Genomic DNA, 13929 nt, shown 5'->3' on the forward strand with positions numbered 1-13929 from the left:
TATGATCATGCTAGCAGTCCCCAACATCTACTTGATCATCCAACATGATCAACATGACACGCGAGGCGGAGGTATTGCCATAATCATCAAATCTAGTTAGTCCCGGGAGGATAGCTCAGCGGCAGAGTGTGCGTCTTGGAAGCAAGACGACACAAAGCAACACAGGTTCGATCCCCGGGTCCGCGCTTAGAAACCTCTGGGTGTTTAAGCGCGTTATAAATACGTAACTAAGACAAAAAAACACAATTACGCAACTAACAAAAACAAACAGCGCCTCGATGCCTGCGGGCTGTGTGAGCGCTTTATAAATGTAAATAAATAAATAAATAAATAGTTCATCCCTGAGACTAGTGACTTCCCACGGTATCCGCTCTTGCAAACTTCTCACAGCCAAACTACCCCTAGCCAATTCCCAGACCCTCACCACCTACCTTATCTACATACCCACAGGCCCCATTGGGACCTTTGAAGAGGATAGCTCCATCATTCTATCGAATAACCTCAAAAACATTTCATAAATTCTACTATTAGGCGATCTCAACTTGGGATACAATGACCCGCTTGATAAACATGCTACATCCACTGCCAATATCCTGTCAGAATTTGGCCTTACGCAGAGAACTAACACTCACACCCGTAATAAAGGGAGAATACTTGATTGGGTGGCAGATTACAACTGCACTGTCAACATCACTTCAATCTCCCTGCAAGTATGGACTGATCATTTCCTCTGGTCATTCTCTCTTTCTACTATCAGACCTCTTACCGCACCGAATCCCACTGCTCCTCCTACTCTTACTAGGAATAAGAAAAATATTACATCGGACAGACTCATCCCTCGCCTACTCCCTACCCTCGACTCCATACCGGATAGTACAGACCCCAGTCTGCTCATTGACTGATACAACAACATAATGACAACTTCACTGGATACTATTGCCTCCCTTAAATTGAGACAAGGTAAGCCTAGAGCCCATTTAAACAAATGGTTCACCCCTCATTTAAAAGAGCTACGACTAAAAGAAACGAAGTTGCAAAGCTTCTTGGAAAACTTTCCCAACTGATGAAAATAGAACCAAACTCACCAAGATCTCATCTCTATACAAAATGAGAGATCTGCCTGGCCAAACGAGAATCATACAACAATCGTTTCTCTCATGCCAATTCTAGTATGAAGGCACTATTTTCTTAAAAGAATTAGAGACCCCTGACCCCATGCCGGATACCTGTACCAAAGACAAAACCTGGTGCTCTAACATCCAGCAAGCACTAGCCAACAAAGTGACCACTCTCCAAAATAAAATATCCCTCAAAAGAGCATCTATAACGAACTCCACTCCCTTAATTCAACCTACAAACACCTCTCCTACCTCCGACAGTCCACCTATCCGCTTCAATTTTTCAAAACCCCCTGTTCTTGAGGTGGAACAAGTTCTATTATCACTCAAACCCTCCAACTGCCAGGGTGACCCTTGCCCAGGCCAACTCATTAAGGACGCAGCTAGAGATCTAGCCCCCTTTATATCTAAGCTCATTAATGCCTCCTTCACGAAGGGCACCATCCCGAGCAACCTTAAAGAATCATGGGTACTACCACTATTAAAAAAACAAACTCTAGGCACATCGATACCAACTATCGGCCTATCACGACAGTATCTTTTCTGTTAAAGATCTTGGCTAAGGTTGCTTACTTACAAATCCAGAAATTCCTGGAACTTCACCACCTTCTTGGGGCTCGCCATTCTGGTTTCTGCCCCCATCACAGAACAGAAACTGCCCTCATCTACTTGAATGCCCAGATTGATGAGCTGAGAGACCAAGGGAAATCTGTACTCCTTCTCCTTGACCCCTCTGCTGCATTCAATCTTGTGGATCACAAGGTGCTATGCAGCCATCTAGACTCAGCAGTACATTTCTCTAAGGAGGCTATAGTCTGGATAGTCTCATTCTTAAGCGACAGGACCATGAGGGTCTTCGCCACAACAGCAGCTGCAGATCCTATTGCGATTACTTGTGGTGGAGTGCCTCAGGGCTCCTGCGTCTCATATTCACAAAGCCCCTTTTCGATGATCTGGTCCATCTTGGTATCACCTACACTAACTATGCAGACTATACTCAGATCCTCCTCCCACTTTCTGGGGATTATGGTAAGGATCTGGCCTTGGTGAATAGAGTATCTTATCCGGGCTTGAATGGCTACACATGGTCTATGCCTGAATGATGATAAAACAGAGCTCATCATCCTGGGTACCCCTTTGAACCTCAAAAAATGCAGCCTTGAATACACTGCCTTCATAATTGATGGCAACCCTATCAAAGTAGCCACTGAGGTTAAGGCCCTTGGCTTTTACCTTGACTCTACGCTCTCCTTCACTAAACAAGTTAATGCCATGGCCTCTGCCACCGCCTATACATGCAAACTTATCAGAACTGACAAACCATTCCTTTCTAACAGCTGCATAATCCTGGCCAGAGCCCTCAATCTGTCCAGGCTTGATTACTATAATATGTAATACCCTCTATATCCGCTCCAGCAAACACATTATCAGGAGAATCCAAACCCTCCAAAACAATGCTCTTAGAGCAGCCATTGGCGTAGCTTGGAGAGAACACATCTCCAAGACTAGACGTCAAAATAACTGGCTCACTACTTATGACAAAATCCAAATAAAAATGGCTTTGCTTACTTCTAAACCTTTGAATAATGTTACTGCCAGCTATCTCTCTGAAAAAGATTCCACAGGAGGACTTCTTCTAGACCATCCAGACTAATCAATACCAACTGCCCCACCACTCTAAGGTTTAAACCATCAAAGGTGGGGGGTAGCAGCTTTCCAGTCAAAGCAGCCCAGCTTTGGAACTCCCTGCCACACTCACTCCAAACTGATCATACCAAAGCTTTAGACACACAACTACATTAACCTACTTAAGACTACTGATCATTAGCTACCCTCACTGCGTGTACATAATATCTGCATTTGCTGCTCTCAGGTCCCTGACCTAGCATAATATTCTTACTTTGCTTAATGTAATTAACGCCTCTGCTTTGTGTCCTAGACTTAGCGTAATATTTCCACTTTGCTTACTGATGACATGTAATTACTGCCTTTTGCTTTGTGTATTTCTGCTGTTCCCAGCTCCTATTCATACCCTGTTTTACATAACTATTGTCTGTACTTTGCGTATTTATTCCTGTAACTAAGCTGTGAACTTTCTTGTAACCTCTGCGCCATGTTACCTTCAAACAAACAAACATGCAAACTCATCAGTGCCTGTAGAAAATTTCTCTCACCAGGCAGTTGTCGTACACTAGCCACAGCCTTCGTCCTTACACGCCTTGATTACTGCAACACACTGTATGCAGGAACAAAGAGCCAGAATATCAGGAAGTTACAGATCCTACAAAACAATGCTCTCAGAGGGGCGCTAAACGTCCCCAGATCTGCGTACATTTCAGCCATTAGACACCAACTTCACTTGCTCCCAGGGCAGGAACGCATCATATTCAAATCACTCCCCCTAACACACAAATGTCTCCATGAAATGGCCCCAACCTACTTGTCCAACAATTTCACAGTGACAACGCTCAAGACCCACCCGAGCTATCAGCACAGCCTAACCATTCCCAGGTTCAAGCTCCAAAAGGCAGGTGGTAGCAGCTTCCCCACGTTTGCCAGCAGACTATGGAACACATTGCCTCTCCCACTCAGGGCTCACGACTCCTTCTGGAACTTCAGGAAACAACTTAAAACACATCTCTTCTCCCAAAGCCTGAGCAACCAAGCTTCCCCCTCACCTAGCTCATCACCACCTCACCTAGCTCATCACCACCTCACCTAGCTCGCACCCATGTCTTAAAGCTCTGTATGTTACCTTGTCAAGCCAACTACTTGTAAACCCATTATCCTCGCTGTTTCTGTAGTAGATTTGTATCGCAACAACTGTAATGTCTTCAAGAATATGTCCTGTATTCTCTTGCAACAACTAACACCTACACTCTGTAAGAAAGCGCATAGATGCCTTTGGGCTTGGCGCGCTATAAAAGCGTCAAAATAAATAAGCTCAAGTGTGCTGCCTTATCCCATGCTGAAAATGTAGGGAAGGGAAGCCAACGGCTTGAATATCTGGACATATCATTTCTTGAACACATTTCTTTTGCATAACATTGTTTCCCACACTATTTGTATTCAGAGGTAAGGATTGGCAATAGGTTTATTAGTATAGGCCCTTTCAATTTTGACAGACACTACTAGGACTGTGTTATTATTTGATGGCCGTAGCTTGCTCCCATATTTAGATTTAGGATTAGATAGGCGTTTTTCAAACCCTTATTTAAGTTCAATAAACACCATTGAACTGTGGTCACTTGTGTCGTCTTACTGTTGATACCATGCCTTCCTTACAGTGCCCCGAGGTCTTCGTACTTACGTTCAGCACTTCTCCCTCCTAGACTAAGCCTGGCTGCTCGTCCATTGCTACCAAACCTTTTGGGTAGTTTAGGCTAAACCTAAGAGTTGGAGCTCTGTCTACAGTCCTACCACAGGTGGACTTCAGTAAAAAACTCCTGCGAGGGGGGGAACAGCAAGGGCAAAGGGGGGGGAACCAGCGAGGGCAAAGGGGGGGACCAGCGAGGGCAAAGGGGGGGGACAGCGAGGGCAAAGGGGGGGGACAGCGAGGGCAAAGGGGGGGGACAGCGAGGGCAAAGGGGGGGGACAGCGAGGGCAAAGGGGTGGGACAGCGAGGGCAAAGGGGTGGGACAGCGAGGGCAAAGGGGTGGGACAGCGAGGGCAAAGGGGTGGGACAGCGAGGGCAAAGGGGTGGGACAGCGAGGGCAAAGGGGTGGGACAGCGAGGGCAAAGGGGTGGGACAGCGAGGGCAAAGGGGTGGGACAGCGAGGGCAAAGGGGTGGGACAGCGAGGGCAAAGGGGTGGGACAGCGAGGGCAAAGGGGTGGGACAGCGAGGGCAAAGGGGTGGGACAGCGAGGGCAAAGGGGTGGGACAGCGAGGGCAAAGGGGTGGGACAGCGAGGGCAAAGGGGTGGGACAGCGAGGGCAAAGGGGTGGGACAGCGAGGGCAAAGGGGTGGGACAGCGAGGGCAAAGGGCTGGGACAGCGAGGGCAAAGGGGTGGGACAGCGAGGGCAAAGGGGTGGGACAGCGAGGGCAAAGGGGTGGGACAGCGAGGGCAAAGGGGGGGACAGCGAGGGCAAAGGGGGGACAGCGAGGGCAAAGGGGGGATAGCGAGGGCAAAGGGGGGATAGCGAGGGCAAAGGGGGGATAGCGAGGGCAAAGGGGGGATAGCGAGGGCAAAGGGGGGATAGCGAGGGCAAAGGGGGGATAGCGAGGGCAAAGGGGGGATAGCGAGGGCAAAGGGGGGATAGCGAGGGCAAAGGGGGGGATAGCGAGGGCAAAGGGGGGGATAGCGAGGGCAAAGGGGGGGATAGCGAGGGCAAAGGGGGGGATAGCGAGGGCAAAGGGGGGATAGCGAGGGCAAAGGGGGGATAGCGAGGGCAAAGGGGGGGATAGCGAGGGCAAAGGGGGGATAGCGAGGGCAAGGGGGGGATAGCGAGGGCAAGGGGGGGGATAGCGAGGGCAAGGGGGGGATAGCGAGGGCAAGGGGGGTGGGGTGAGCAGCTCGGGGAAGTAGCAGCTCTTTCCAGGAAAGGGCTTCCCATTTATTGCAAGTCAAAAACCTTGTGGCACAGGGTGCTAGCCACCCTTGGTAGCCATATAATGTAAATACAAAGTTGCACATATATACAATGTATAAAGAATGGCAGAAAAATATTGCTGCCACCAGCCCCTTCCAGGCACATTGCTAATTTAACCAAAAAGCGATTATAGAAAAAGGGATAATGATACAAAGTATCCTAACCACACTTCACTTTAGTGCAACTGTAACAATACATGAAATTCAGTAAGGGAGACAGTTTCTCAGTACTGATAGTCTCATGGACTGATCAATTGCCCCATAACAAATGAGCCAAAAGACAAAGGACGTAAAGCAGAAGGCTTTACTTACCTTCAAACAGTCATGTTAGCAGTCAAAGCAAAGCAAAAAGAAAAGGTTGTCGATGAGAGAAAAACGGGAACAAGAACATCTTTCCTAACACACTGCTTAAACTAAAAGGACTTTAGATGTCTAAGGCAGAGTAGATAGTTTGGGGTTGTATTGCATTACCCTTTGCAACTGCTCACAGTTTCATGTGTTTCAATTAACTTGGACTGCCTTTTGTTACTGTTTTTAGTGTAGTGGAGATGTTCTTACTTTGAGATCAGGAACTGTGTGTATGTGTTTATAGTGTGTTTTAGGGATAGTTTCTTGACCTTTGCTTTACTCACTGGAGTTAACATATTGGTAGGTTTTATTTCTGTGTTGATTCGATTTGAGTGCTCCGTTTGTGGTTAACGGAACTATGACACCACTCCTGTGTCTCCTGAAGTCTGCCTTACTGCTCAGTCCACACTATGACCGAGTTTGGCTGGACTGAAATGTCATTACCTTGTTCATTAGCTAGGGTGGCCGCTCTCCACAAGGCTGGTTCTGAAAATCCATCTTAACAAGGGGGCGGCGGGAGTAAGTGGGGTGGAGAAAAATGTTAAGTGGCCATAGAAACTATGAAATGGTAATTTTCCAGTACTTTATCAGATGAGCCAATGCCTAGATGAGCACAGACATTACATTATGAAGAGAGACAAGTTGCACATTTGGAATTCAAGTGTCAGTAGTTGAAAGGCAGAAGCAGCAGGTTGTATAATCATTTTACCTAGAATGGAAGTCTTCTCCACCTCCAGGATATCCAGCGCTTTCACAAATGTTTCCCCCATACGCGACACCACCTCCGGCCTGTACAGATTGTGCTGGGTCCTGAAAGAAAAAGTTTCATGTGTGAATATAAAGAAACCCATACAGACACTGAAACATTGGCATGGCAGAGAAGAACAAGTTGCATACCTTCTCTAATGCTTCTTCTGGTGGGAAGCAATATTCCTCCCACAGAGCCCTCATGTTTCGAATATCTTGGCATTAATTAGTACAGAAATATTTTCCTGTGGCATGGCTAATGGCACCCGTAATGGCTGCCATTCTGTGAACCCCCGGCCAATAAGACCCCAGTCCTCCCTGCAATCATCCCCCTCCAGAGCACCTTCCATTGCTCCATCAACCTGGGAGGCTGGGGAGATCCCCAAGGTCCGTAAACGCTGCTCGCAGGTACGGTAGAGGACCCAGTCTCCCATGGACGGTGGCACCAAATCATCAGGCCTGCATGACGGGGGAGAGGTGAGCCGGAACTCCCGTAGAGAGAAACAGTGGTTTGGAGCAAACGCCACCATGTCCTCCTCAGAGTCCCAGCAAGAATATGAGGCAGCAGTATCCCTGGGACTACAGCCTGCCCATTAATGAAACCAGAGTTTCAAGAATGCTTACATTCCTTAAAGGAACACATTTCCCGCTATCTCCAATCAAAAATTCAAAATGCCACTGCTGACATCTGCAGCAATCTCGTGGCGCTCTCAAAGGATCTGACACAAAGCAACACGAATATCGAATGCTGTTGGCTGTGTATAGTCTTTACAAAAGGACGTGATACACCCCCAGGGAGAAAAAGCAGGCGTAAAACAAAATATGAAGCAACCAAAGGCAAAAGCAGGGGGCAGAAATTCAAGTAGAAAGTTCATGGCCACCCATAAATGTCACTTGCCACTTCAATTCTATACAGAGACGCAGCACACCATTTTTCACTTGCCAATCTTAAATATCACTAGCCAATGCCTAGTGGCGAGTGCACATTTTGTGCCCTGGCTTAGCAGTCAAACTAATTCTATCTTGGTGCTAAAGTAAAGTTGGAATGTACTTGTTTTTCCAGCTTAAGGGTATATTGCTGGGGAGTTGGTTGGAGAGGCTGACACTAGGGCTTTGAATGGACTGCATGTATTGAGTTTGGTTAGCTGTTCATGTATGTTGCTGTCTTGAACCTCTACTTGTCCTCGCATGGCAAAATTGTTGTTTGTTCTATTCTTGTTGTAGTTAGTTGTTGCTTTATAGGGTTTATTTCCTGCAACATTATCTGAGCGAGTCTCTTCTCCCCCTTACATGGAATAAATATCTACTGTGATAGAATGTGTGTTATATGTAATCGCTGGTGTAATTGTATGAATGCCCCCCACTCTATTCACTTACAAACACTGAATTTAAGGGGTTTGAACATACCAAAAAAAAGGGGGTGTTGGAGTCTGAAAAGAAGCAGGTGGATGTGGTGCTTCTTCGGGAAACTCGCCTAGTTCAGGTGGACACCTGCACCCGCTTAACATTGTACACTAAAACACACACACACACACACACACACACACACACACCTCCGTGTGCTAACATGACAAACAAAGAACACAAATGAATAAGCTGTTGGGCAGCTTAACAAGAGTAGGCCTGGGGGTCTTTCAGAATTGAAATAGCATTGTTTGTTCATTTATGTATCAAAAAGAAATGTTTTAAGGTGTTTCCTAAATTGCTGAGTGGAGGCGCTTCCCTTAATATCCAATGGAAGCAGGTTCCAAAGTGACAGGACCCAGGAATTAAAGCTTGCAACACCGAGTTGTCCCAAGGTAACACAAGTTTGTTCCAACAACAATTTGTTATTCAAACAAAACGTCCGATAAGGGGTAGCTTTTTTCACTCTGGTAGAGAGCTAACCAGGTGCTTCACCCATCATGCATTTAAATACTATGACAGTACCTTTAAACTGTATTTGCTGTTCAATAGCAAGCCAATGAAGCTTCCTTCAGTATTTTGCAACGTGAGCAAGCCCACAAACTGTTCGAACTGCACTATTCTGCAGTTTTTTAATGTTTCTGTTAAAGTAGTTCAGTTTGGTGTCAACTATCGCCGCGGCAATCGAGGCCATGTTAGGTTCAGATAGATATGGACGAATCTGCCAGAGTAGGTTTACAGAGTAGGTTTACAAAGTAGGAGCAGGTGAATTTTAGATGGGGAAAAATGTTTTCACAGCCACACAGCTATTAGGTAAGAATTGCTGCAGACACACTGTGTGAGACTACACAATACGTATATGCTTGGTATTAGGTAACCCATCTTTTGGTATAGGTCTGTACTACACAAGTTGGTAGTGTGACTGAGCAGCCAGGCCTATCTCAAGAGGGGTAAATGTGAGGTGTAGAGCTGTACAAATGAAATCCGTAAATACAAGTAGCCAAGTAAAACTTACACTCAAGGTTTCTCTTATAGTTATTTATTGAACATCAATTTTTAAATAAGCGCTCTTTAAAGAGGCAATTCATGTGACAAGGTAAATATACTTTAAAATTACTTTTGAGAATCAGAACAAGTTGGTGGATAATCTTTGGATATGTTTCTTACACAATTCATACACCCTGAGGTGACTTCATTTATAAGGACAGTAATGGCATTTATATATCTCAGTAGTTCTACTTTGCGGATTTTGAGGTTGCAGAAAGGAAAGGTTTAAGGAAGGAAAAAGGTTAGAGAGGTTCTCAGTAAATGTGAGGACAACTAAATCTTCCAATGAAGTCTACACAAGCCTTTCCCAGCAGTAACAGTTCACCACAAGCTACCACCTATGAGGGACAAACAATATCAAAGTCAATGTACTAGAAGAGTCTTCAGGGAGCCAGGACAGCCAAAGTCAATTGGAACACACTATGGAGCCGAGATCAGAAGGAACAAGTTACTTACCTGTAACTGTTGTTCTCCAGCATGGGTCTGGCATGGATTCATATGCGCATGAATATTCCCGGTCATGCTGGGAATCCTCGGTAACAGAAAAAATCAGTTTGTTTAATTTCTGAACTGTATTTCCTAACAACCAATCACAGAGCTCTGGGTCATACTGCCGCTAGCCAATGACTGCCCTCTACCTAAGCCCCTCCTCTGGCAATTCTCAGATTTGGAAGCACGAAAAGTGGCAGTAAGACCATTTGAAGAGCTGCAGAGGGCTAGGTGGGAGGGTTCGCATGCAAATCCATGGAAATGGAACCCTTGAACAGGGCCTTCCCATGGTTCACAGGGCCAAAGTTCACAAAAAGTTGCAACGTCTTCCTGAAACTCTTTGTGCGAACCACATAGATCTTCAGCGCTCAAGCCACATCCAGCGAGTGCAAAGTCCTTCCAGCCGGCGACGAATGTGTTGAAAATACAACTAACATCAAGAGCTCGTTTAGATGAAAGTCCGAAGGCACCTTGGGCATGAAGGAGGGGTGCGTCCACAGCACCTCCCTCGTATCGTGAAAAGTCAAGTAAGGTGCCTTACAGGACAGGGCCTGAATCTCACCCAACCGTCGTGCAGAGGTGATGGCCACGAAGAACGCCGTCTTCCACAACAAGAATTTCAGTGGAACTGTCTCCATAGGTTCGAATGGAGGTCCCATGAGCCTAGTCAGTACCACATTGAGCTCCCACGCCAGGGCAGGAGCCTTCACCAGCGGGAACAAACGTTCCCTTGACAAACTCCTTAACCAGACGGTGCAACCACAACGACCGTCCCGGAGATCTGGTGTAGCGTGAGATAGCTGCCAGATGAACCTTGATGGAGGCATATGCCAATCCCGCTTTGGCCAGCGACAGCAAATATGGTAGCACCTGCGGAGCCGTGACTCTTAAAGGGTCGATCTTCTGTGCACTGTACCACACGGCAAACCTCTTCCAAGTTATGTCTGTAGCATTTCAGAGTAGACATTGCCCTGGCAAGCACCTCCTTGCAGTCTGCTGGGAGACTGTAGTCTCCAAACTCTAACGCTGCAGGAGCCAGGCCTTCAGGTTCAGCGATCCTGGGTCGTGATGCAGAATTGCACCTCCTTCCCTGGTGAGAACATCTGCGAACACTGGAAGCTTGATTGGAGGGGATGCTGAAATGCTGAGAAGATCGGGGTACCAGATGCCTCAGCCACGCTGGTGCGACGAGGATCCTCCTGCACTGGGACCGTTGAGTTGATAAGTCAAAGAAGCAACGGTAATGGAGGGAATGCATACAGAAACAGGCAGTCCCAGGGGAATGAGAATGCGTCCCCCATGCTCCCCGACTAGGGAAACCTGCTGGGGAACCTTCGGAACTTGGTGTTCTTTGCCGTTGCAAACAGATCAATTTGGAACGGGTGGTTTACTTGGTCCTGCCGAAGCTCCCATTCATGCAAAGAGCGAAGCTCCCTGCTGAGGAAGTTGGCGACAGTATTCTTTACTCCTGCCAGGTGAAACGGAATGAGGAAGATCCCCCTGAGCGACGGCCCAGTGCCACAGGTCCTGCGCCTCTTTGGAGAGCGCTGGTGATCTGGTGCCCCCGTGCTTCCAGATGTAAAACATTGTGGTGGTATTGTCTGTGAAGACCCGCACCACCTTGCCCTTGAGGGATGGAAGGAACAACTTGAGTGGCCAAAACACTGCCCGTTAGTTCCAGAACGTTGATGTGCAACGTCTTCTCCTCGGGCAATCACAGGCCTCTGGCGTGAAGACTTCCGGTTTGAGCTCCCCATCCTCCCAGGGAGGCGTCCATAGTGACCTGGTGTGGGGGGTCTGGAAACCCGCACCTCCGGACAGATGAGAGCGCACGCCCCACCACCTTATCGCTTGACGGAAGCGGTCAAGCGTGACCCTGTCCTGGAAACTTCCTGACACTTTGATCCAACGGGCGTTGAGGAACTCCTGCAGAGGGCGCAACTGTAGCCTGCGGTCTCGGATGAGGTAGATGAATGACATCATGCCGAGCAGAGACTTGATGGTCCTCACTGTGGCAACCTTCAGTGCCAATAGCCGTTGCACCTTGCCCATGATGGCCGCTATCCTCTCCTCCGACGGTGCCACCAGACATGACACTGTGTTGAGACGGGACCCCAGGAACAGCGCATCCTGCGATGGCGCCAAGCAGGACTTTCCATAGTTCACTGAGAACCCCAGATCAGCCAGAAAACGAATGGTCCTCGCTGTGTGGTCGACGGTGACTTCCCTTGCTCTGGCACGGATGAGCCAGTCGTCCAAGTAGGGGTAGACATGAATCCTTTGCAGTCGTAGGTGGGCCGCCACCGGAGCCAGGCTCTTTGTGAAAACTCTGGGTACCGATTTCAGCCCGAAGGGGAGGGCCTGGAATTGGTAATGCACCCCTTGAACGACAGAGCGTAGGAACTTGTGGTGTCCCTTGTGAATGGGGATGTGGAAGTACGCATCCTCCAGGTCCAGCAATGACAGTCTTTCTCTTCCAGTTGTCCAAGAACGTGTTGAAGAGTGACCATTCGGAACTTCTGGGAAGTTAGTATTTGTTCAACCGTTGCAGGTCGACAATGGGCCTCCAGCTCCCCGTCTTCATTCGTACGAGGAAGTACCTTGAGTATACTCCGGAGCCACTTTGGAACTAGCTCCATTGCCCCTTTCTTTAGCATGTCCCAAACCTCCAACAGCAGTTGAGGGATGTGGTTTTCCTGCCGGGCCACTGGTGGTATTTGGGGACGCTTCCGTTGAAAGTCTAGAGTGTGTCCGTGGGCGAGAGCGCCCAGCACCCAACGGTCAGCGGAGATGGTCTTCCACACGCTGACGAAATTCGCCAACTGGCCTCCCACAGGGTGCACGGGTGGGGGCCCGGCGTCCCGGCCGGTTCATTCATGCTTGGATGTAGACAGGCCGCCCTGCGGTCCCGGACGATGACGGCTTCCTCCGCCGAAGTTCTTGGTGCGGCCCCGGTTGTTCTCCTGAGGAGCGGGTAGACTTGGCTCCTGAGGACCGAAAGGATGGTCACCATTGCTGTAGCATGCCGAAGGCACATGTCGTCTCGTTATCCACTTTGATGGCCTGTAGGGACTCATCACAGCTTTTCCAAAGAGGTTGCCCCCGTTGAAAGGCACCTCAAAAACCCTAGTCTGGACCTCTTGACGAATGTTGGTGGCCTTGAGCCAGCCACAGCAGCAAAGGCAAATGCTGTTGCCCACCTGATGGCATGGTCCGACGCCACTGCGCCTTCCTGCAGAATCTCCAATGCCTCTGCCCTCTTATCGTCGGGGAGAAAATCTAGAAGAGGGGTGAGCTTGAACCAAAGCTCCCGGTCGTAGCAAGCTATGATGGCGAGGGCGTTGGAGGCCTTCATGGTGGTTGCAGCAGAGTAGACCACTTGCCTTCCCATTGCATCCAACTTCTTCCCTCGCCGTCAAGAGGGGTGTAAGCAGCCAAAGACGTAGAGCCTGATGACTTCTTCCTGGCCGCTGCAGAGACCACAGAGTCTGGCGGCGGTTGAGCCCGCAACCACTTGAGTGTGAGTTCGGCACCATGTACTTTTTCTCCAGGCGGTCCCTCTTCGCTGGGGCTGTAGAAGGGTTCTTCATGAGCGTCACTCCGTCCCAAATGTCATCCAAAAGAGGGACTGAAAGGATGGTCTTCCTCATGGCTTTGCGTCGCTGGTATAAGAATCCCTCCTCCTCCGGCGCAAGCTGGAAAAGCTCTAACGCCCTGGAGATCATAGCATGGAAAGATCCAATCTCGTCCAAAGACTCGCAGTGGTTAGCCTTTTTATGGACCCCCACGGGAGGGGTGCCCTAAAAGGACTTAGAAGCCTGCTCCGCAGCCTGGATCCGGGAGAGGCATGCTCCTGGGACCCACCCAGTGCAGAGACCTTGGCCTGTAGCCACTCCTTTAGCTGTCTACGCCGATCCTTCATTGTGCGAGTCGAGGGTCCACGGCAAAATGCACAATCTTCCTCCTTGTGCGTCGGATACAGGCAGTAAAGGCATTGGGAATGTTTATCGTCCATATAAACATTCCGCAGACGGTACAAAACTTAAAATATCTGCCATGATCCGCATGGTGTAGGCCTTGAAGAATCTTCTGGAAGCCTCCACGAAGCAACTCGACAAAATTCGCCCTTGAGGGGCACTAAAGAATCAGAAAAACGGGTCCCCATTAGTCGGAAACGATCGATGGA

The 13929-nt window shown here is 48.6% G+C and overlaps 1 protein-coding gene across 1 annotated transcript in view; it reads right to left on the reverse strand.

The window, feature by feature from the left end:
* LOC138468323 (exportin-5-like) overlaps window positions 1-13929 on the reverse strand; it is a 1170237-nt gene that overhangs the window by 459780 nt on the left and 696528 nt on the right. The window contains exon 21 of the mRNA XM_069608829.1: window positions 6766-6866. Coding sequence (XP_069464930.1) covers window positions 6766-6866 — 101 coding nt within the window. The remainder of the gene's footprint in view (window positions 1-6765; window positions 6867-13929) is intronic.

The sequence above is a fragment of the Ambystoma mexicanum genome, chromosome 4q, assembly GCF_040938575.1.
Source record: "Ambystoma mexicanum isolate Mex_15411 chromosome 4q, UKY_AmexF1_1, whole genome shotgun sequence".
Taxonomy (NCBI): Eukaryota; Metazoa; Chordata; class Amphibia; order Caudata; family Ambystomatidae; genus Ambystoma; species Ambystoma mexicanum.